At 43.6% G+C, this 25,243-nt stretch overlaps 1 protein-coding gene across 3 annotated transcripts in view; it reads left to right on the forward strand.

The window, feature by feature from the left end:
- The window catches only part of RALY (RALY heterogeneous nuclear ribonucleoprotein), a 262,138-nt gene that overhangs the window by 138,987 nt on the left and 97,908 nt on the right, over window positions 1–25,243 (forward strand). The window contains exon 3 of one of the 3 annotated variants that reach the window (XM_065565718.1): window positions 5,321–5,360. The exons of 1 other annotated variant lie outside the window; for it this stretch is intronic. Coding sequence is in view for 1 of the 2 variants with exons in the window: in XM_065565714.1 (XP_065421786.1) it covers window positions 23,927–24,016 (90 nt within the window). In the remaining variant the exon portion in view is untranslated. Of the gene's footprint in view, window positions 1–5,320; window positions 5,361–23,914; window positions 24,017–25,243 lie in introns of all 3 variants that reach the window. One more of the 3 variants, XM_065565714.1, reaches the window with a different exon arrangement.

Below are 25,243 nucleotides of genomic sequence, written 5' to 3' on the forward strand. Positions count from 1 at the left end.
GACACGCAGCCTATGAAGGAAGACTGAAAAAAATTGGGTTTGTTTAGTCTGGAAAAGAGAAGACTGAGAGGGAACATGATAACAGTTCTCAAGTTTGTAAAATGTCGTTACAAGGAGGAGGAAGAAAAATTGTTCTTGTTAACCTTTGAGGATAGGACAAGAAGCAATGGGGTTAAATTGCAGCAAGGGCGGTTTAGATTGGACATTAGGAAAGAATTCCTAACTGTCAGAGTGGTTAAGCACTGGAATAAATTGCCTGGGGAGGCTGTGGAATCTCCATCACTGGAGGTTTTTAAGAGCAAGTTCGACTAACATCTGTCAGGCATGGTCTAGATAATATTTAGTCCTGTCATGACCTCTCGAGGTCCCTTCCAGTCCTTTGATTCTATTATCCCTTTAAATAGGTTGTGACCCCTCTAGTGCAGCTCAGTGCCATTAGCAGCCCCACAAACTATTTAAAGGGATATTATCCAATTCCTCAGCACTATGTACATTGGCTATGTGCAGCATTTGCTGGTTTGAGGTTTTTGTTTTTGTTTTTTAAATCCAAATAAACAAGAGCTATTAATGATATTGTAAAATCCCTACCAGTCACCTGCCTAGCCTTTATCAGCTGGCCATTTACAATTGGTGTCCTGGTAGCAGTGCAGAGTGAATAATCTAATGAAGAGTCACACCATACCATTCACAAAAAAGCCCCATAGGCTGGAATATATTGGCCTAAAACATTCATTGAATAATTTCGAGTAACAAAGGCATTAATACAAAATCACAGCCAGTTCACAAACAGAACAAAGGGCTACATTTAGTGAATAAGGACCCAACACAGTGGGAGCTTTTTCCATGGACTTGAATTGGAGTTGTCTCAGGCCCTGAATTATTAGATGCCAATACACCTCTACCCCAATATAACGCTGTCCTCGGGAGCCAAAAAATCTTACCGCATTATAGGTGAAACCGTGTTATATTGAACTTGCTTTGATCTGCCCCCCGCCCCCACGAGCGCTGTTTTACCGCGTTATAGCCGAATTTGTGTTATATCAGGTCGCGTTCTTCTGCAGGTGTGAAAACTTGGTGGAACCAAGACTCTGTCAAACAGTGGCCTGGTCCACACTAGCCTAAATGTTCCTATAATTTCCTATGGTTGTAGCGACACTTGGAGCATTAAGCGTAGACAAAGTTCTGTTCACTGCCAGTGCTATAACCACGGGGTTGCTTAGACCTGAGAAGGGTTACACAACATGCTGGTTTTAACACCTGGTCTGTTCTGAGGCCTTGTGTATTCAAGAAATTTGCATTGGCTTAACTAAAGTGGTCACTTTAAACTAAAGATAAATTTAAAATAATTTAAAACTTGTTGTTATATTAATTTAAAAAGTGCAAAAATCCATGTGAACATTCTTATTTCAGTTTAATCCAGGTTTATTTGGGTTCATCTTAAGTCAGTTAGATTTTGATTTAAGATAAACAAAAGTAAGTCACTCTTTAAAGTGAAATATGAGTGTTTGCCCAAGTTTAACTAAATAAATTTAAAATCACTGATTAAGTTGCACCGGGGCACATTTCTCGTGTACACAGGCCTAAGGTTTCCATGGTTTCTGCTGCACTGGTTGTAGTCACAGTGGAAAATGTTAGAGTTAAAAAGGGTAGTGCCAACCCTGCCATTCCATACTGATGCTGAAAACGGTGTTGCACCATCTACCCTAACAGTTAAATCATCTTAGCACACATTTAGGGGGCCTGCTGATGACAACAGTCGTATCCACAACAGCTTCAAGTTCCCAGTGGAATACTAGCCCACTACAGGGATGCGGTGTTCAGAACCTTCAGAATGATTGAAATAATCAGAGCAGCTGTGTGTGGGAGAAATACCCAGGCTTGGTGCTTGGTGCATGCAGACGTGGGGTCCCAGACTACGCACACTTGTACACATGTATAACTTTACACACATAAGCAGGTTGGCACTGAGTGGAGTTCTCTGGCCTGTGTTATGCAGGATGTCAGACTATATTATCATAACAGTCTCCTCTGGCCTTACCATTTATGAAACGGAAGGGATGCTATCACTGCATCAGCCAAGGAGGTGTGTGGGGGGGGGGAGCGCTGTTCCCTCAAGCAATGGAAAAAAGTGGGGCGCTTTTAGCACAGGAGGAGCTCAGCGTCCCACCCCTTTGCCCCATGTTCCCCCTTTCTTTAGCATGTAAAGCTACTCACGTGCAGGAGTGTTTGCAGAACCAGGGCCACAGTTGATGTGACACTGCCCCAAGCTGTCTAGATAGTAAGTGACCATGAGTGTATCACATCAGCCTGAGTTCAGGTATCTGTTCTCTGATTTTGCCTTTACCTCTTTGTGGGGAGTGGTATTGAACCAAGAGGTCTGTATTGATCTTTGGTACCTCCTGTTCTTAGTCCCTGGTGCTTTCATGACATTATTTCTTTTGCTCTGGTATCCTGGGGACATGTAGCATACGGAAGGCTGAGAAGTTTGAGTCACATAAACACACCAAAGTTCAGATGCTTAGAACGTCTGGAGTGAAGAACTGGAGATCTCATAACAGCCTCGCTGGGGAAATGTTTGGTGTCAGGATGTGGATAGAGCCTTTCTCACAGTATTTTGGCACTTTCGCTTCTGATCCTGAACTGAGAAAATTAAGAAAAAAAATTAAAGTTATCCAAATTTTTCTGAGCCCTGTAAAACTTTTGGTTCCACTCCAGTTTGTGTGATGGCTGATGTGTGGGTCACTCCTGCTTTATAGACTCATAGACTCATAGACTTTAAGGTCAGAAGGGACCATTATGATCATCTGGTCTGACCCCCTGCACGCTGCAGGCCATAAAACCGTCCCCGCCCCTTCCCTGGACTCTGCTGCTGAAGTCCCCAATCCTGTTATTAGTGACCTCAATCGGCAGAGACCCTCCTGCTAGAGATCCCTGCCCCATGCTGCGGGGGAAGGCGAAAAACCTCCAGAGGCTCAGCCAATCTGCCCTGGAGGAAAATTCCTTCCCGACCCCAAATATGGCGATCAGTAAGACCCCGAGCATATAGGCAAGAGTCTCCATCCTGACCCCTTTTAGCCATTATGCTATTTACCTACCATTGTTTGGTTTTCCTTGACAACTATGTTTTACCATTAAACCATCCCCTCCATAAACTTATCTAACTTATCTAACTTAATCTTAAAGCCAGACAAGTCCCTCGCTAGTGGGGGGTATATTTGCATAAACTTCCCTTTGTTATCACCCTTCCTGGATTTTAGAACGCTTAGATATCTGAAGTCGTTAGCTCTGTGTTAAGAGTGTCTCATTAAATTTGAGATCTCTGCTCTCCAAAGCACTGGTAATTAGTCACTTGATTGAAAGTCTAAATCTGAAGGCTTGGACATTGACTAAAACTTTGCTAACCTAAGGTGATATGTATCAGAGGGGTAGCCATGTTAGTCTGAATCTGTAAAAAGCAACAGAGGGTCCTGTGGCACCTTTAAGGCTAAGAGAAGTATTGGAGCATAAGCTTTCGTGGGTGAATGCCCACTTCATCAGACACACCTTGCGTCTGATGAAGTGGGCATTCACCCACAAAAGCTTATGCTCCAATACTTCTGTTAGTCTTAAAGGTGCCACAGGACCCTCTGTTGCCTAAGATGATATGTTTAGCATAGTTAAAGCTTGCTAATTTTTTGGTTAAGGTCCCTTGCCATATTATGAAAGTGGCATCACAGACTGCTGGAAACCTCTTGTGTTTTCACAACAGTGGTTAGAACGAGTCTTTGGGATTTATTTTCACCCTTGGGTTTTCTTATGTCTTGGAACTTCTAAAATTGTTGGTTAATAACAACTGCTTCTTTACTTAGTATACAGCAATTAGTGAGCAGCAAAAATATTGCCTTTAAACCTCCAGTAGCCTGTCATTTTAGTGCAACACAGTCTCTTATGTATTATTACAAATGCAGAACCAGATTGTCAGAAGTTGGCCTCTAGTTTTATACTTGCAATTTGCAGTTACAGTTTAACACCCGCAATTATTTGTATGTGCCATTTAGGCTGCTTGGACGTTTACTTACCTGACTGCACCTGCAGATCATGCATCGGTACTTGTGTGTTCTTGTGTGTTGTGTGTGTCAAAGTGACCTGAATTGTGGATGCAAAAGTGACTTTGACCAGCACAGACGAAACAGCCCTAGAGCTTTGGCATATGCCCTCCTGGGAAAGGGGCTTATTCTATAAAAGGATTGTCCTCCATATTGGATTGTTTTCCAGGCAACCACAGCTCCTGGTACAGAGAGGCAGCCAGGGACAGGTCCCCGTAATTTAAAAGGGAACAGGGAAAGCAGAACAGAGTAAGGAAAGGGATTCAGCTGTGAGATAACACTAAGCTTGCCCACTCTCACAAGGAGGAGGAAGCTAGGGGGACAAAAGAGAAAAGGAAAGCTCTCTGCAGCACTGAACATTATATGCCCCTCAGCACAAGGGTGTCAGCCATAGTGTCTTGGTAAATACTGGTTCATATTTAATTCTGCTGGTGCAAAACCCCAAATACCCTCTCATCTCAACGGGATACAATATTCGTATTCACTCCCCCTTCTGCCCCCTCCCAGCACTAGTGTGATGCTGGTGCAAAGCTGGCCACAGTTCCACAATTCAAACACAGGTGAAGTGATCTCTGTTTACACTGTACATCATTTTGCAGACCTTCACCTCACTACCCTCCTTTCCCAGGGACCCCTGCCCTTCTCACTCTTTCCGGAGGTTCACTCTGCAAACACTCCTTTAGCTTAGCCGTCCAGAACTGATTTCTTCTCTCCTCTTCTCTGTCTGCTTTTGTGCCAGGCCATTTGTCATGTGGGTTGTATCAGACAGAGTGAGATTGTGAACTGCTTGGAACTCAGAGTTTGTCTTCTAGTGTTTTTGCAAAGAAACATCAGTGTAAATAAACATAATAATGTTCTCCCATCAGTTTATGAGGGAGGTGTGACATGTTGATTATGTGGATAACGCTATATTCATAAATAGGAGGATAGAAAATGGGTTCCTTTGCAGTGCTGTGTCATAGTCACTAGCAAATTTCTGATAACTTTGCATGGAGTTTCAATATGCCCTTTCAGCACCAAATTACAGGGTTGGTACTTTTACACACTGGACGGTTTAGGCATATTTCAACTGCCAAAAGCTTCCTCAGCTCCATCCATGTCATCTCACTGTTCTGTCCTTGAGGGCAAGTATTGCTCTGTCTAATTAACGAATGGTAAATATCATAAGAACATAAGATCTGCCATCCTGGGTCAGACCAAAGGTCCATCTAACCCAGTATCCTGTCTTCCAACAGTGGCCAATGCCAGGTGCCCCAGAGGGAATGAACAGATCAGGTAATCATCAAGTGATGCATCCCCTGTCACCCATTCCCAGATTCTGGCAAAAGGAGGCTACAGACATCATCCCTGTCCATTCTGGCTAATAGCCATTGATTGACCAATCTTCCATGATCTTATCTAGTTCTTTTTTTAACCCTGTTAGAGTCTTGGCCTTCATAACATCCTCTGGCAAGGAGTTCCAAAGGTTGATAATGCGTTGTGTGAAAAATACTTCCTTTTGTTTGTTTTAAACCTGCTGCCTATTAATTTCATTTGGTGATCCCTAGTTCTTGTGTTATGAGAAGGAGTAAATAACACTTCCTTGTTTACTTTCTCCACACCAGTCATGATTTTATAGACCTCTATCATATTCCCCCTTAGTCATCTCTTTTCCAAGCTGAAAAGTCCCAGTCTTATTAATCTCTCCTCATATGGCAGCCGTTCCGTACCCCTAACCATTTTCGTTGTGGAAATGGTTTGTCCCTCAATACATTGGTCATACCCTGGTCAGATCTCCTTCACTGGGGTATACAGAACCTGGAGCAGGGCAAGAACACCCAAGAAGAGCCAGCTCAACTGAACCATTCCAAGCTCTGATGGATGGAAGAATAACATCTGTTTGCATGCGAGGGCTATATATAAAATTGCATCTGGACACAACTAGCATTTTCTGATTAGCTTTCACGGATGTCATGCGTACAGTGGAGCAGGAACTAGATCTCGCCTCCTGACATTTTTTTGAAATTTTGGAAATTTCTCCCATTCCAAACTGGGATGAAAAGTTGATATCTTGAAAAATTTTGCAAACTGATCATTGAAAATAAATGTTAGAGTCGTAAACTTTTTGTTTTGATTTTGACCTTTTTTCATTTTTAAAAAATACTATAAATTAACTTACATTTCTAACTGAAAAGTCTTTTGAGCCAAACCCCAGAACTTTTCGTTGTGAATCTGTCAAAATGGGGCATTTTGACAATTTTGAAAGGTTTTAATTTTTTTTCTCAAAAATGTTTCAGAATGGGAAATTGGTTGAAATGGACACCCTTTCCCATGAAATTTTGGTTTTGATGAATTTGGCATTTCTCTACAGAAAAACATTTCATTAAAAATTTCCTGATCATCACTCAACGTACTAGGGACAGAAGAAGATCTTCCACATCCACCTGAACTTCCACCTAATTTAAACCAAACCACTTTTCATGATTCTGAAATATTTAGGCAAGTCTCCCCCTGCCCTCCTAATGTTCTATGCTCTAAGAATTATTTTAGGAAAGTTCTCTGGCCTGTGTTATACAGGAGGTCACACTAGATGATCATAATGGTCCCACCTGGCCTTGGAATCTATGAATCCCCTTCCCACTTCTGTTTCCTTGCTTGGATTTAATGCGGAAGTTCCAAAACACTCCAAGAGATGCTATCTTTTCATGATTTCTGGGGCCAGAAGTAGACATTTACAAGAATGCCTGTTCTTATGAGATTTCCAGCTCACATGGTTCATAGAGTTAAGATAGACTTTGGAAGTGCATCTAAAAAGTTCTCCAAAGCAAACCCCAGATCCCACTGTGTTGAGGTTCACCCATGCCTGGGTTATAGTCGGCAACAGGACAGGGCTTTGCTACCAGGAAGGAACACATTCTAGCTGAACTCGCAGTTGAAAGGTCCCTGTTTTCCAGTGATCCATGCTAGACCTGATAAACATTTTGCAAGTCATCAGGTTTTCATTTAGAAATAGCTTCTTTTTTTCCCAACATTTCTTGCAAAAATTGTCAACATCGAAACTTCATTTTTTGCAAAATACAACTGGCTTGAAAAAATATATGTAAATGTTTGATGATAATGTGATCAGTATGGGTATCAACGCTTTTCATTTACCAAAAACCTAGATATTTGATACCAGAAAACTTTCTCTATCATGTTTGAAGATCTCTTCCAGAACAATTATGGACAATTTTTTTTAAAGTAATAAGTTTTTAAAGTTGAAAAATGGGGCTGTTTCAAAACCTTAAAAACAAAATTTCTACATTACAGTGTTTTTCACTAAACTGGTTCTTCATGTTAGTACTGGCTTGGACTGGGAGGGACCCTGAATGAATACTTGTGAGTCTGACTGTGGCCATAGCATCCCCTGCAGACACCGGTCTGTTCTGTGATGAGAGAAGCTTTCCAGTAAATTGGAATTAAACTCTGTCTGGGCATATCTACACTGCATCTGGTATCGAGTCTGCATCTGGGTCTACAGGCTTGCGCTAACATCCTAAAATTAACTGTGTAGAAGTTGCAGCTGAAAAGCACCATCTACATAGCTATTTCTAGAGCACTAGCATGAGCCCCGCTAACACAAGTCTGTGGCCCCAGGCTGGGAGGCTTGCTCCCAGAGCCATCGAAGACATGCCCTAAAAGACTTGCAGTTGTGGTGTCCCTTGGTGTTTGAACCCCCAAATCAGCCAGCCCTGGCAACTCTCCTCGGGCTGTCACCCAATCTTACATGTACATTCCATTTTGTATGAGCAATAAACCAGTCAAGATGTTGCAGTTTCAGGGCAATTATTGCTTTTCTGGAGAGGTTAAAGTCACTCACTCTCCAGCTTTCTGCTTCCTAATGCCACTCAAAGCAGGCTGTAATCCTCCCCCCACTCTCCCCGCCCCAATTCTATGATACCATGTTAGGTCTTACTGCTTAAAGGAGCTCTGTCTCAAGCTTGATTTTGCAAAGGTGTGTTTGTTGTTCGAGGCTCTCTGTATGTGTCTCATGATCCCCTCCATTAGGGGACCTCCTACGTATGAAGGATTCCAGCACCTCTGCTAACAGTCCCTGCCCTACTTTGTAGATCTAATGGGATCCTCAGGCACATCTGGGTTTTTTCCATGTAGTTTAATTAATTGTCCAAAGCTTTCCCCCTTTGCGTGACCATTTAGTCCTGATAGAGATAGCAGTCAAGATATCCCACAGTTTAATTTAATTTCTCTTGAGGATTTAAATCGGATAATGCTAAAGCTTAATCCAACCCCCTCTAAATCTCTGTCCTTGGCCTTGGTCACTTGTCAAAGGTTGTTTTCAGTGGCTTGGTCTACTCTTCCCCTCTCCTCGTTTAATCTTTCTTGACTTCTGGTAAATAGTTGACATCTGCTCCCAAGCAGCAGATGGCTGAGACTATACTAATTACAAAAATGTCCATTTTCTGATGGCTCCCACTTTAAACTGTGAGCCTGATTCTCTGCCACCTTGTCCTCTGTAGGTCTGAATCTCTAGCACCCTGTACCCTGTGCAGTCACGTAGAGCAGCGCAAATGCCCAAATCAGGATGGTGTAAGTGATTTCACAGAGTGCAGAATGGTGCAGAAGCAGGCCCACTATATCATGACTTAAAAAAAATCTTCAAAAATCCTTTATAAGGGCTTCTCTGCTCCCTTGTTGATATCTATATGTAACCTTTCTGCAAGGAGGAGCCGGCAGCAACCAGGGACGGGTTCAATATGTAGGGGTTCCTTTTCAACAGTACAACGCAGAACTGGCTCGAGCCCCCACCCAGTAACCTGGGAAAATTACACTCCACCCCTGGGTGCCTCTGAGAGGCAATACTTCCCCACTTGCAAGCACAGAGTCTGAGTGTAGAAAAGAAACTTTTAATGAAAGGAGGGAAGTCACCCGACACTAATTAGGGAAAATGCCACAAGCCGGATTCATAAACATTAAACTGTGAGCAGGACACCCACCCCAGAGTGCGTGGGGGGTGCCTTCTGCCTCATGTTCTTGAGTTCTACAACCAAAAGTTCCTTTACTGTGCCCCTCTCTGCTCCCTCACCACACCCCACTCACAGTGGTTGTCTTGGTCAGTGGGGACCCAGGGTTCAGAGGTGCATCTATGTGAGTTCACCTTGTTTGCTTCACCCTGTGAGCACTTGCTCTGGCTGGCCGCCCTGCCAGCTGCAGCTCCCCTCTGTTGGCCACACTGCCAGCCACAGTTCCTCTCTGCGGGCTGCCCCACCAACTGCTGTTCCTCGCCACCTGGCTACCCCACCAGTCACTGTTCCTCACTACCTGGCCACCCCACCAGCCGCCTGCTTGCCACTTTCTCCAGCTGCTCCCACCAGTCAACTGCTCACTGCTTTCACCAGCTGCATGTCAGTTACCTTCTGCTGCCACCTACCTCTCTGACGTAACCTCTGTAGATCAGTCTCTTAGTGATTTTTAGCTCTCAGCAGGCTGGGCAGAAACATTGACCCTCTATAAGTGATTTCAGCTCTTATTGAGTACTTGAAATAACAAAAGGCTCCTAATAAAGCCTATTTAGGTCTATCTTTGAACAGTGGGGCAGAACAGGTTAAACCAGACCAGAGACCCTCAGGAAGAGGCCACACCTCCTGGCTAGAACACAAGTCCCCACCCTTTTGTCTTTCACAGGAGTCTGGCATTCGAGCCCCTGGCTTAGCGAGTTCCTTTCAGCTGAGGGTGATCTCTCAATCAGGACAAGCCCTGCACAGTTCTGCTCCCCTTTAGTCATACAATGAAGATAACAACATTTCACTACCCCTGCATTCAGTACGAAAGTGATTTGTAACCCAACACCAGCCAAAGCTGATCACTTGGAGCTACACAGCTCCTGTCTGCTAGATACCTACACAGAGTAGGTGTGTTCATGTAAATACAGTTTGCCCCTAAAGTCTCTTCCCCCACCCCAACTAGCTGTCATAGGAGAGTTCATTTAGACCCTGCTTACTTATAAAAGCCATTTCACTTAGTTTCCCCCTTGTCTGGGTCCTTATAACCATAGTATTTGAGTGCCACACAATCACTAAAGGATTTGAACCTCTCAACAGCACAGTGGGGTATGGAAATATTTGCCCCAATTTATACGTGGGGAATTAAGGCCTGGGGCAGAATAAGTGACTTGTCCGAGGTCACACAAGAAGTTTGTGGCTAAATCAGCAATTGAACCCTAGGCTCGTGCACCCCACACCAATGTCTTAGCCACTAATCCACCCTTCCTACCACTTGCTATGTGACCGTCGCCTGGGAAACTAACACATGGAACAAGTGAAACATGGAGTCTGATTTCATTTACTCTAGGGCCCCTTTACACCACTCTGGCAGCATAAGGGGCGTCTGAGTGGGGATAAATTTGCAAGGAGACTTAGGGTAAATGAAGACTCAGGGTCCAAGTAAGTTCAAATGAACAAATGAAACATGGATAAAAATGAATCTGTACATTAGCTTCTTTCAGTTTTAGTGAATACAGTTACTTGTAGCAAGACTGTGTGCAAAGAATTCATTGGTGTACGCAGTGTTATAGTCGTGTGAGTCCCAAAACATTAGAGTGACAAGGCAATATCTTTTGCTGGACCAACTTCTGTTGATGAGAAAGAGAGAAGCTTTCCAGCTGCACAAAGCTAGAAGAAGAACTCTATGTAGCTCGAAAGCTTGTCTCTCTCACTAATGGCAGTTGGTCCAAATAAAGATATTACCTCCCCCACCTTGTCTCTTGAAAGCATTCAGGCAGAAATATTATTTTCAAATTGACAGCGTCTCTTTGCATTTAATATTCACATTAAAAAATGAAAATATCTTCCAGATAGGTAGGTTGAAACATGTGGCAGGAACTTGCAGCATTTACAGAAGCAGAGGCAGTGGTATTTTCCAACATAGGATAGGATGCACATGTCTATGCCGTGGGGAGAGTTAAACATGGCCTGTCTTTCACCACCACACGGGGCTGTCTAGTAGAAGGTAGGCTTGCATGTATCACAGATAAAGGTTTTTCAGAAGCACTCAGCACTGGCCTAACTCCCACTGAAGTCAACTTCCACTGACTTACCTGGGAACAGAGCGGGGCCAGTGCTCTGAAAATGGCACCCTCCGTGATTCGTTGCAGTAGATATATGCGCTGTGATGTACTGATCAGCTAGATGGCAGTCTGTCTTTGGGAAGCTCTTTCAGGAATTACTGAGCTTGTTTGCTTCAACGTTGCAATCACATATCAGTACCTATCAGCTGATATGAGATTTGGTTTCCATCTGGCACAAGGTCCATCCTGGCTCTTAGCCAGGCCCTGCTTATTTTTCTCCGTGTAAATAACACCATCAGTGATGGCACATGTGTCCTGCCCCACCACCTTTGTTCAGGTGAGGTACAGATTGATTTCCGCACTTCAACAGCAGTTTTAGAGACGTGATCTAAATTACAGCTTGTTTAGGCTAGTGCCTCATGTAGGAAGAGCAGGAAATGTCCTAAAAGTGAATTCAGAAAAGATTAAACTCCACTGAACTTTACTTCATTGCCTGTGTGATCAACACTTTCAGGTCACATTTAAAGCCAGGCTGCCTGGATGGCTAAAAACATTTCTGCTTGGCCAGCTCTGCAGATCAAGTGAACGTTAAATAGTCGTTTTGTTCATTAGAAGCATATAGCAGGAATTAAGTCAGTGGTGTCTGCCCAAAATGACAAGGTATTGATTTGTGTGTATTTTGCTGGTTGACTAAGATAATTCCCTTTTCTCACCCTGTCCACTGGGCAAATTCAGCAACTTCAAATTGTTCAGAAACTCCCCATATTTTCTAATTAGATACATGTGTGACGGGTTTCCCCCAGGGTGCCACTTGGAACTAGGGTACCACTGAGACTGTCTGACCCACCAGCCTGGGCTCCCTTTCACCCTGTGGTACTGTGATAAGTTGCCAATCACTCCAAGCTTGCTATTTTACCATCATACACACAGATAGGGATACACCGAGCTGCAGCTTCACACAGATGCTGAGATCAGCTCTGCCTGGGAAGGCTCAGCTAAGGCACCTCCCAGTTGCTAAGGCACACCCCCCTCTCCCCCCCACCCCAGAGTGTAAACCCAAAGTTATACCGTCTTGTGCTGCACAGGAAACTGTACAGCGTAAGCTCCTAAAATTCACCCCCTCCCTCAGTGTGGAGAGAGATATGCAACAGCTTTCTGCCCCAAGTTATAATTTCCCCACACACTGGTTTTAGACAAAACAAGTTTATTAACTACAAATGATAGATTTTAAGCAATTATAAGTGATAGCAAATAGATCAAAGCATATTACCTTAGTAAATAATCAAAACTGCAAACTGAGTTTAACACACTAGATAGGCAGGATATGAATTAGCAAATTCTCACCTTGAGTGCTAAACAGGCTGGCAGATTCTTAAGACACAAGCTGTCTTGACTTTGCAGTTTAGCTTTCCCAGGTTTTCATATACAAGCTAAAAATCCCTCTAGCCTGGGACCATCACTTCCCACAGTTCAGTCCTTGCCCCTCAGGTGTTTCCAGGTGTGTTGTTGCAGGGAGAGTGAGGTCCCATCATGATGTCATTGTCCTCCTTTCATATCTTCTGCCCTCTTTTGCTGTGACCTGGGTCAAACAGTTCCCACTGTGTAGTGCTATCTCTGAGAGGTTTCTATTGTACACAGTTCCTGGGGTAATCCTTGTGCTTGTGTGCATTTCTTCAATAAGCCATTAACATTGTTTGGCCTTTTTACTATTGTACCTGAAAGGCTGCTTGTGGGTGTTTCCAATCTCACAACATTTTTCAGTAGCATATACATAGCCAAACTTCATAACTTCACATACAATGATAGCACATACAATCCATCGAGATATTACTGTCTAGAAGATGAAGACTTTTAGAATGACACCTCACAAGGCACACTTTGTTCAAAACATATTCCAATTACATGACAGTGGTGAATATTGGGATGCCAGGATGTCACAACATGATCAACATTTTTCTCTCATGCTTTGCTTAGCTCCCAGTGAAGTTTCCAATAGATTTTAAAATGGTTATTGCTCACTCAGATCTAGCTCTCTGCAGGGCCACTCCTCTTACCTGCTGTCATAAGAACATAAGAACAGCCGTACCAGGTCAGACCAAAGGTCCATCTAGCCCAGTATCCTGTCTACCGACAGTGGCCAATGCCAGGTTCCCCAGAGGGAGTGGACCAACAGGCAATGATCAAGTGATCTCTCTCCTGCCATCCATCTCCATCCTCTGACAAACAAAGGCTAGGGATACCATTCCTTACCCATCCTGGCTAATAGCCATTAATGGACTTAACCACCATGAATTTATCCAGTTCTCTTTTAAACGCTGTTATAGTCCTAGCCTTCACAACCTCCTCAAGTAAGGAGTTCCACAAGTTGACTGTGCGCTGCATGAAGAAGAACTTCCTTGTATTTGTTTTAAACCTGCTGCCTATTAATTTCATTTGGTGACCCCTAGTTCTTGTATTATGGGAATAAGTAAATAACTTTTCCTTATCCACTTTCTCCACACCAGTCATGATTTTATATACCTCTATCATATCCCCCCTTAGTCTCCTCTTTTCCAAGCTGAAGAGTCCTAGCCTCTTTAATCTCTCCTCATATGGGACCTGTTCCAAACCCCTAATCATTTTAGTTGCCCTTTTCTGAACCTTTTCTAGTGCCAGTATATCTTTTTTGAGATGAGGAGACCACATCTGTATGCAGTATTCGAGATGTGGGCATACCATCGATTTATATAAAGGCAATAATATATTCTCAGTCTTATTCTCTATCCCCTTTTTAATGATCCCTAACATCCTGTTTGCTTTTTTGACCACCTCTGCACACTGCGCAGACATCTTCAGAGAACTATCCAGAATGACTCCAAGATCTTTTTCCTGACTTGTTGTCGCTAAATTAGCCCCCATCATATTGTTTGTATAGTTGGGGTTATTTTTTCCAGTGTGCATTACTTTACATTTATCCACATTAAATTTCATTTGCCATTTTGTTGCCCAATCACTTAGTTTTCTGAGATCTTTTTGAAGTTCATCACAGTCTACTTTGGTCTTAACTATCTTGAGCAGTTTAGTATCATCTGCAAACTTTGCCACCTCACTGTTTACCCCTTTCTCCAGATCATTTATAAATAAGTTGAATAGGATTGGTCCGAGGACTGACCCTGGGAGACACCACTAGTTACCCCTCTCCATTCTGAGAATTTACCATTAATTCCTACCTTTGTTCCCAGTCTTTTAACCAGTTCTCAATCCATGAAAGGATCTTCCCTTTTATCCCTTGACAACTTAATTTACGTAAGAGCCTTTGGTAAGGGACTTTGTCAAAGGCTTTCTGGAAATCTAAGTACACTATGTCCACTGGATCCCTACAAAAGCCGGCTCAGGTTTGGGAATCTCCCTAACATCCTCAGCCGTGAAGATTGAAGCAAAGAATCCATTTAGTTTCTCCGCAATGACTTTATCGTCTTTAAGCCTCCTTTTGTATCTCGATCATCAAGGGGCCCCACTGGTTGTTTAGCAGGTTTCCTGCTTCTGATATACTTAAAAAACATTTTGTTATTACCTTTGGAGTTTTGGGCTAGCCGTTCTTCAAACTCCTCTTTGGCTTTTCTTATTACATTCTTGCACTTAATTTGGCAGCGTTTATGCTCCTTTCTATTTGCCTCACTAGGATTTGACTTCCACTTTTTAAACGAAGTCTTTTTATCTCTCACTGCTTCTTTTACATGGTTAAGCCACGGTGGCTCTTTTTTAGTTCTTTTACTGTGTTTTACTGTCCAAGCCCGAAAGCTCTGCTGGAGTGCATGGATCTTTCTGGGCATCTGTGGAGTCAGTCGAAAAGCCTCAGTCACAGCCACATTTCTCCTTTGATGCAACACAGCTGCTTAGGATTGTCTTTTAAACAGAAAATATGAGACAATATGATTCCTCCTTAGATTTCAGGTCTACATTTAGGAGCGGGGAGGGGGCGGGAAATTAAAGTCAGTCTCTTTTTAACATAACACCAATAGCGTACAGCACTTTGAGAGTGAAACTAAATGAAGTAGGGCATTAGATAAATAGGATGCATCCCCTGAAAGTCACGAGAACCTAATCTGAATTCCTTCTTGGGCTCCACATTTAAGGAGCGATCCTTCAAAGTGCGGAGCACTCTGGACCCAATGCAGCGAAACACGTAAGCATGTGGGCAGTCCCATTGTAGCCAAGTGGGCTGCTCTTGTGCTTAGAATTAAGCACCTGATTATATGCTTTGCTGGACTGGGGCCAGAGTACTCAGCACTTTGCAGGACTGAGCCCTTAAATCTTGGAGCTGAACAAATGGTTCACAGCAGAGTTTGTTCACCCAATGTTGCTTCTTTTTCTGCTCACAGAGTATTCGCTAACAGGTTCAGTTTCCTGAGATTCATTCATTATTCACATATATTTGGTAAAAGTCTATTCAAAATGCTCACTCTTTGGACTGATCATGAATATTCAAAGTGAGTGCTGTGTTGTTGACTAGGTCAGTCACATGGTATTGCTGCAGTTCTCTGATTGGTTAAGGGAATACTCGCTTCTAGTGGAAATGCTCTTCCTGGTTTCAAATTTGGTTTCCATGAACACTGGTGCATGTGACTTTGAAATTCATTTTCAGCAAACATCTTTGCCAGTAAAAATCAATCTCTCAACTGCCTGTGGAAAGCAAAAAGGGAAGTGAGCCTGAAATTCCTTTTAAAATTCAAGCACACGGTCACAGAAAATGTTTTGCTTTGTTCACTCCGTTCCTTCCTTATGTCACCTCAGAATGTCTGATATCAAAAATCGCAGCTGGGATACTGCTGCAATAGCTAGGCAGAGCAGATCAGCCAAAGGGTTTCAACTTGCATCTGGCCAGGTCAACAGGATCTGAATCTTATTGCCATCTGGCGGCTGGTCAGTGACCTATGTCAAATGAGTTGCATAGTTAATATTGGGTTGTGTGTGTGTGTGTAATTAAGTTAGTTAATATACTTCATTTCTTTCTTTGATGGGATTAGCATCTTTAGTAGATAAAGGAGATGTAGACTACCTTCATTTTAGTAAAAACAATTGTGGAATCATTTTCAAAGCTCCACATTCTGGGTAAATCGAGATTATTGCACTTCACATTTTGTGTGTGCTATGGTGCGGCATGCAAAGCCGAATAATTATACTTCCAGATGGGTAGCTATGCATGCAGTTAGCAAAGGTGAAGGCACACACATCTGTTTGTGTAACCCACACACCCCCTGGGTGTGGTGTTCTGACCCATGTAATGGCACCGAGACCACTTAGAGCGCGAGAGATTAATGAGTATGCTCTACAGCCTTAGCTAACAGGCCTACAGCTTTTGGCTCAGGTTGTCGAGGCTCATGCATTTAGCTCCCAAGGTCCCAGGTTCGATCCCATCCAACAACGACCAGGGTCTGTCGGTGTTACATTTGCATGAGCAGATAACTATTATTTATTATTATTTTTATTGCTATAACTCCAGAAAGTGCTAGGCACTGTACAAGATAGGCTCAAACCAGCATAATTTTTGCAAAGGGAAACCATGTTGAACTAACCTTTGAGAATTCTTTGACCATGTCAGTAGAGGAATGGATAAAGGAGATCTCACTGACATAGTTTATTTAGACTTTCAAAAGGCTCTTGACAAGGCGCCTCACAAAAAGCGACTAAAGAAGCTAAGCAGTCATGAGTGAGAGGCAAAGTGTTGTCACGGATCAAAAACTGGCTAAGAGACAGAAAACCAAGAGTAGAATTAAACGGTCAATTTTCATCATGGCAACAGGTTAACAGCAGGTGCCTCAAAGTTCTGTAGTAGATACAGTGTTGTTCGATAGGCCCAGTGTTGTTCAGTGTAGTTATTAATGATCTGGAACAGGGATTGAGCAGTGATGTAGCAAACTTTGCAGATGAAGCAAACTTGTTTAGTTTAATCAGGACCTGAGAGGAAAATGAGGAATGTCACAGAGACCTAACCAAGCTAGGTGAAAGGGCAACAGGATGGCAAATGGAGTTCAATGTCAACAAATGCAAATAAAGCACTTCGGAGGGGAAAATGTTAACTGTTTGTACACCTGAAAGGTTTCAGGGTAGCAGCCGTGTTAGTCTGTATCCTCAAAAAGAACAGGAGTACTTGTGGCACCTTAGAGACTAACAAATTTATTAGATGCATCCGAAGAAGTGGGTTGTAGCCCATGAAAGCTTATGCTCTAATAAATTTGTTAGTCTCTAAGGTGCCACAAGTACTCCTGTTCTTTTTGTACACCTGAAAGGCTCCTACATTATCTGTGTCAATTTAGGAAAGGTCTTGGCTTCACAGTAGACAGTTCAATTGAAACCTTTGTTCAGTGTGCACCTGTGGTCAAAATAGCAAACAAAATGTTAGGATGTATAAGGAGTAGGATAACTGGTGGAGGTTTGGAGAAGGGTGACGAGAATGATCAAGGGCCTGGAAAAACTCTCCTATGAAGAAAAATTTAAAAGACTGGGACTGTTTACATTAGAAAGTAGACAAATAAGTGGGGACATAAAACTGTATATTAAATAATGAATGGTTTAGAGAAGGGTGATCAGGAACTTCTGTTCTCCCTGTCTCCTAACTCAAGAACAAAGGGATGTTCACAGAAATGAAAAGTTGTCAAATTCAGAACCAATAAAAACAATACTCTTTCACACCACACATAATAGATCGGTGGAACTCACTGCCACATGATATCGCGGAGACAGAAATTTAGCACGATTCAAAAAGGGGTTGGGTGTTTATGTGAATAACAAGAACATCCATCAATGATAGTTATTGCTAAAAAAAATTAGGAAGAGGTTTTGGGCCTTATACCAATCGCTAGGGATTAGGAGGAATCCTATGTGGGGAGCAGATTACCCCACATCTGCTACTGCCAGGATTCTTGCATCTTCTTCTGAAGCATCTGATGCTGGCCATTGTCAGAGATAGATGCTGGTTTAGGTGGGTCTAATCCAGTTGGATGTTGCTTATGTTTTGCAGTTGCATCCATTTAGTCTACATTTTGCAATGCTCACCTATTTCATAGGCCTTTAAGTACATGGTCTGATAGTGTTCCACGTGGCATTATTATTGAGAAATGAGAGAAATATGGATTGGATGACACTATTATAACATGGATTCCCACCTGGCTAAAAAAACCTGAACACGGAGGACCAAATTCAGTGCTGTAGTAAGCTAGAGGAGCTATATTGACTTCAGTGAAGTTGGATCTTTTTACGCCAGGGCTGAGTGGAGCTCAGTGTTATATTGGGAGGTGGGTGTCAAATGGGATATCACAGGGGCCAGTCCTGTTCATCATTTCCTCTGCTGAAGCACAGAGTGGATAGTGATGCTGGGCTTTGAAGGTGGGAAGATACTTAATCACAGATACTTTGGAGGATAGAATTAAAATACAGCCCAAGCTTAATTAACTGGAGAAATGGGGTTGGAATTGTTAAATTGCAGACTCCGTTAAAATGGTTCACATAGGAAGGAAGATGAAAAAGCCCAAGCATTGAATGGTGGCATCCTGGCTAGAGAGGACTGGTACCACACAAAGGGATCCCGAGTCAAATGTTCACAAGCACCGATTCTGAACAATGTTTTTTTCTGTAAAATTGGAATTTCCAGTGGAACTGATCCACGTTTGATTCCAGCTGTAGTGTAAATATAACAGACATGGTATCATTGGAACACACAATATAGTGAGGTTGTTTCCATTATTACTAGCATTAGATGTGACTGATAAATGCCACAGGTACACCCGACACTGCACAGTCTGGTAAAGAAATGGCCGGGTCACTGCCCCAGAGAGGTAACAGCCTGAGCCGCAATCCAACGAGGTGCTGAGCACAGGGCCGGCTCCAAGTTTTTTGCCGCCCCAAGCAAAAAAATTTTCCGGCGCCCCCCCCCCCCCCCCGGTCCCACCCCAACTCTGCCCCTTCCCCGCCCCATTCCAACCCCTTCCCCAAATCCCCGACCCCACCTCCTCCCCTGGGCACGCCGCATTTCCCCTCCTATCCCTCCCTCCCAGGCAAGCCTGGGAGGGAGGGGGAGAAGTGGAATGGCAGCGCGCTTGGGGGAGGAGGCGGAGGTGAGCTGGGGAGGGGAGCAGTTCCTCTGCCCCCCCAAGGTTACTTCCTGCGGCCCTCTCTGTGCCCCCCCACAAAACAGCTGATCCGCGCGGCAAGCCTGGGAGGGAGGGGGGAGAAGCAGAGCGGCGGCGGCGCGCTCAGGGGAGCAGGTGGACCGGAGGTGAGCTGCGGCGGTAGGGGGCAGTTCCTCTGCCCTCCCGCCCCCCCAAGGTTACTTCCTGCTGCCCTCCCCGCGCCCCCACCGCAGCAGCTCACCTCCGCTCAGGGCCGGCTCCCGGCTTTTTGCGCCCCAAGCAAAAAAAAAAAAGGAGCCGAAGTGCCACCCCTTGGAAAGTGCCGCCCCAAGCACATGCTTGGAGAGCCGGCCCCGGCTGAGCACTCTCAGCTCAAAGACCTGTTCTGTACCTTAAAGTGCTGAGTCCGCAGCTGGGGTCAGGGACAAGGAAAGGTCAAGATACTGGCAAAACAGCAACGTGACAATGGGATGGGTAAGGTGAGGAGGGCTATGCGTGGGCGATGGGGTAAATAAATATTTTCTGTTGTTGAGGCTGGGCAGAGGACAGCCCTGGAGCCTTTATATTCCGTGTGCCCTCAGGGTGAACACCACTGAATAACAATGAGCTCCTGTTTAGGAAATCAAAACACGCTGCCTTTCTGTAGCATAAGTAGAATATTCAAGCCCTGGAAATGTATCTTTTTTAGATACAGGGCCAGGTTTTTAGCTAGTGTTAATCAAGCCAAGTTCCAGTGAATCTACACTACTTTACACTAGCTGAGGATCTCACTCACAGTATGTTGTGCATACTCAGAAATAGCTTGGGCTCTTACAATACATGAATAAGGAATTCTACATTACGCTATTCTAGAAATCCCAGGAGAGCTTCAGAAATCAGTAAAGAGTCTTCATTGTGCAAGTTATTTATCTTTTTTGTAAGTAATCGCACCAGCATGTTTATTGTGAGCCAGGAAGAGAGATCTGCTCCCCAGAGCTTTCTGCTGTGGCATTCAGCATCTTATCTGAGTAAGCAGAATCACTGCAGAGCAAACAGATGCTGGGTCAGGTAGGGCACACTGCAGCCTGGGAGCCTTAGAACAAAAGGCTCTTTACGTTCCCAATAAATTGGTCTCATAGGAATTTTGCTTTGAAATTATAATTGACACAGGGGGAAAAAAGATTCCATAGACTTTGGACTCATTAAAATACTCTGTCATTCACCAATGGCTTATTTCTGGCACCTAATCAAAAGAAATTAAATTATCTATCTAACTAACTTAATTTATTGCTGCCTATGATGTATATTCTAAAAAGTACAAAGTGCTGGGTGTAGAGAATGGAAGGGGTTTGTTACCTAATATCTCCGTTTGTCTGTCTCACTCACTAAACCCCCCCACATGAACTGAAAAACCCTTCCATGCTCAGGAGCAATTATGTTGATTCTTTTCTTTTTTAACATCACCGTTTATTGGGATTTTTTAATATATTTTAAAAAAAACCATTTTTGCCAGCAGATGGAAAACCGTCTGAGTCACAAAAATTAGATGGGGGAGTTTCTCAGGCTTTTGAGGGACAAAAAGAAAACAGCCCAATTTACAGGCCCGGACACCCAGATAAATAGAACCTTGGGTGCAAAACTGCACGATTGTTTGTTTGACCAGTTAGCAAACTCAATGTAGCAAATCACTTTAAGTATGGCCCCAGTTTAGCAAAGCATTTCTATTCAAAAAAGCATCTGAGCGTGTGCTTCACTTTAAGAATGTGATTCATTCCTACTGAAGTCAACTGGACTTAAGCACACGCTGAAAGTTATGCACATGCTTAAGGGCTGCACTGGATCAGGGCCTTAGTGTGACTTCATGCACAATCCTGTGGGTGCAAAGGACCTGTTAGCACAGCATTGTACACAAAAATCAGGTGTACAAATGTGTGCACATATCTGTGTGATAATTCTAGGCCACAGTGAAATCCAAGGTTTGGGCCCAGTCCTGAAACTGGACTAATGTGGGTGGATCTTTACACTCATACAAAGTCCCGTGGAGGCTGGGCCTTTGTTTCTTGTTGAGGTGACGCTGAGCTGATTCTTTGACTTTCTTGAGTTAAACTGTGAATTAGGAATAGTGGTGGGCCCAAGGGTGTGTATCTCTGACATGCTCAGGAATCCTAGAGCAATTGCATTTTGTAAAGACAACTGGGTAATTGTCATGAAAGAAGCACCACATCTATGTTACTCTTGGCTAGTGTTTTGGAATCTGATTTTCTACCTCCGTTGATGGCTGCAGTATCTTTCTTTCATTCAGCAAGTTTTGATCTAGGGTTTGTCACCCTCAAGGAGACTCAAAAACTCAATAAATATGAATAACATAGAAACAGCTGGTTGAGCTCTAGGCATTGAGGACCCAAATCAATAAGCATGATTTTCTCTCCTTTTATTTTCCTGAAATCCAGTTCCTCAAGACGTGAGGATGGCTCTATTCAAGATGCCATTCAAGGAAGAAAAAATACCTCCTGCTTGAATCAATTCCAAGAAAACTCACAAGACCCTTTCCATAATGACCTTTGCATTGGGTGGGTTATATCCTTTTGGGATAAATAATGCCAAATCAAACTTGTCCAGAATTATAATGTGATTGCACAATTCTGTTGTCCTACTCATTTTTGATGGGTGGATAAAATACCTTTAGAGTTTTTTCAGTTACCCTGGTAATGAGCTGGTTTGCAAATTTTGTGCTTGGGTAGTAACATTTTCATGACAATTTTTCAAGGCTGGATTGTTCTGAGATCAAAATCTTAGCACTGTGATTTTATCACAGGGAAATACGGGAGAGATGTCTAAGTCCCACCAGTTATACCAGGAATACATTGCAGGCATAAAAATTGCAGACAAAATTATTTCTGGGTACAAATTTGTCTCCTCAAAGTTGGAAGCAAAATCAAGCCCTACCAAGTGTTTCTCTTCATTACCATATTGACTTCTGAGATACCACTATGACTTTACTTGGCAACATGTGGCTAGCTAGGAATAGATCTCCAGTCCCCACTGATTGCCATATATTAGGGTCCAATCCTGCTGCACTGAAGGACATGACCCTAGTCTCAAGAAACATATGATCTCTCTTTGAACATCACGAGAGGGATTGACCACGTGCAGATGTTACTGCAGTTCTAGGGTCCGTGATCTCTAAAAGCTATGCAGCACTGCAGAGAAGTCAGATCATAACTCTCTTTGTGTAGATATCTCTTTTGGAATCATTACACCATCGGCCATGTCACTGGCTCTTCACCCACCCATAATCAGCCTTCTGCTACCAACATAACTTTGAAAGGCAGCAGACTTAGAAAATCAGAAGGATACATCTAAAAGTGCCCATACTTTGAATGCTCACATGCAGGTGCCGTATGCAAACACACAGGTAGATGAATATGCATGCCCACCTGTAGACACACATTCACACACATACTGATGAACACACATATACACATGGAAACTCATGTATGCGCATACACATGCCTGTGAACTCACATCTACCTAGGTATTTACTCACGTGTACAACCCCATCATCTTTTCAAAAGGCCTCTAGAGAGGATACACTGCTTGTTACTTGGCCCCACAGATCCCCAGCATTCCACTGAACTGTGACTCTTGTTAGTCAGTGTCTCTTTACACACTTGAATGAGTTAAAAGTTATGCCCCAGTATCAGATGCCCTGCAGTGCATTCTGTTTGTAGTGGCTACACATTGTGAGTCACTCACCACTCAGTCAGCAACAGGTGTCCAGTATGAAAACAAACAATGCTTGTGCCCCATGACTTTGATTCACTACTCATGCACTAGCTAGCTATTGGTGCACAATTTCCAACGACACCAATGGGCGTTATGAGCATGTAGTGTGAGGGGGAAAAGGAGGGAGCTAGTCAGAAAGGCGTTAGCTTTCTGCAGTATGTTGGATTTCTGACATATGACTGCATCAAGTATCTTGCCATCACTTGTTAGATCTGCAATGGTATGAAGGACCATTTCTGATCTGTTTTTTGTGGTGCTTATTAAAAGCCGCATGCAAAGAGCTACAGTTCCGAAATGCACATGCAAATTAGTTCAAATACTTCTGATCCAAGAGTACTAAAGGATCCCAATAGCAGTGTTCCCCTGGAGAGCCCAGGAGAAAGGGCTGCTTTTGGGTTTAACTCTTCTAAAAAGCAGGTCACCTGCTTAACATTAATCCACAAGGCCATGGGTGTGAATGTGAAACCAGGTCAATAACTCTCCCCCCCACACACACATCCCATTTGTGCTGGAAAGCAGCATGGCTCCATAAGCATCTAGAAACAGGATGACAATACCAAGCTAGCAAATCTTAAATTCGAGGGGTGAGGGACCACTAATCAGATGGCCGTTGTTCTCTTCAAACCTGGAAAACATAATGTGTTTATTCCAGCAAACTGGGGGAAATTAGATAGATGTGCTTAATTGCTAACAAATGTTTCCAGACAACAAAGAGGTGAGAGGTTGAGTAATTAGCCAGGTTCTGATAGCTGAGTAGCCAATAAATTGTCAGAATCCTTAATATGCCTGCACAGGTTTTGTTGCTGTTAAGTGGATGAAGCAAAGACCTTGAAATTACAGGGGCGCCATCATCCCCCCACCTCCCACGCTCCTTGGGAACACTCACAGCTGCTTTAAACAACTTAATATTTCAGACGCCAGCGTCAATGGTCCCTCGCTGCTTTAATTACCACCTGCGATCCAGGGAGTGCATTCGGAATGAAGGGGTTGGAGGGAGCATGGCAAGGTTTCTTCAGGTTAGTCTGCCCCCTTGACATTTTATTTGCTCAGAGATGGGGGTGGGAGGCAAACAGCCCATGCACCTGGAGGATCTCAGAACCCTTTCAAGCACCTGTACAGCAAGCTTATCTCCTTGTTTCCCAGCTACAGTAATTGAATGTGAAATTACCCCAGCCCTTGAGAGGGCTCTTGAATTTAATGAGTCCCATCCCAATCCCTTGCCTTCTCTCAGAGCAGGGTTTGTCTGGGCAGAGGAAGCTCCTCGTCTTCCTTGGTCTGGGGGAGAGGCACTCTTCCCCCCCCTCGTGCAGAGTGCTCCAAGGGGCAGACACATGCACTCTTGAAAAGCTGCCTACGTGATGAGAGGCAGTGGCAATTGGCTTCTTCCACAGCAGCACCCGAGAGCACCTGAGTGGAAATCCAGGGACATGCACAGGGCACTGAGGGCTTTTGCCACTGGGTGACCTCAGTTAATGCAGCAAGGAATTTCTGTTATTGCTGATGAACAGAATAATCTTTTGCATTTATATCACACCACTCATGATCCCAAAAGTATGTGCTCACAGATGGGAACCTTTGCGCTACCAAAATGCAGACGCCTTTGCAGAGGTGCTGGAACTAGGGGTGCTGCTGCACCCCCTGGCTTGAAGTGGTTTCACTTATATACAGGGTTTGGTTCAATGGCTCCCAGCACTGCCACTAAACAAATGGTTCTATTACCCCTGCACCTTTGGGTTGGAGGACGGCAGGTAGACACACTGCTTGCTGCACTGTAGTGGGGCAATGGGGAAAATATAGTTTCTGAGGACACCAGAGCAAACACTTGCCCTTACAACAAGATCTCAGGTCTCCACACACAGCAGACAAGCCCTTGTGCTCACAAGAAAAACCCACAACGAGTGAACTGTGGAGAAAACAGGATGTACGGGTGCAATTACTGACTGTATCATAATGCAGATGCACAACATGATGTTCTTTTTATGCAGCTATTTTTATGCAGGGTTTTAAAAAAGAAAACTGAAAAAAAAACCAGAAATTTCACCATGTGGCATCACTCTGACACTCCCGTGGGACATCAGCAGGGTTGGAACCTTTAGATCCATCACATAAACCTCTGCTACTTAATCCAATGGATTTAACTGATAGCAGTATAGGCTGTCATCCTCTCTGTGGACCAGCACTGGAGGCGAATGAGACCCTCTGCCACTGGGTTTCACAGACACTTGCTGAGAGCAGAGGAAAGG

Source organism: Chrysemys picta, chromosome 13, assembly GCF_011386835.1.
Source record: "Chrysemys picta bellii isolate R12L10 chromosome 13, ASM1138683v2, whole genome shotgun sequence".
NCBI lineage: Eukaryota > Metazoa > Chordata > Testudines > Emydidae > Chrysemys > Chrysemys picta.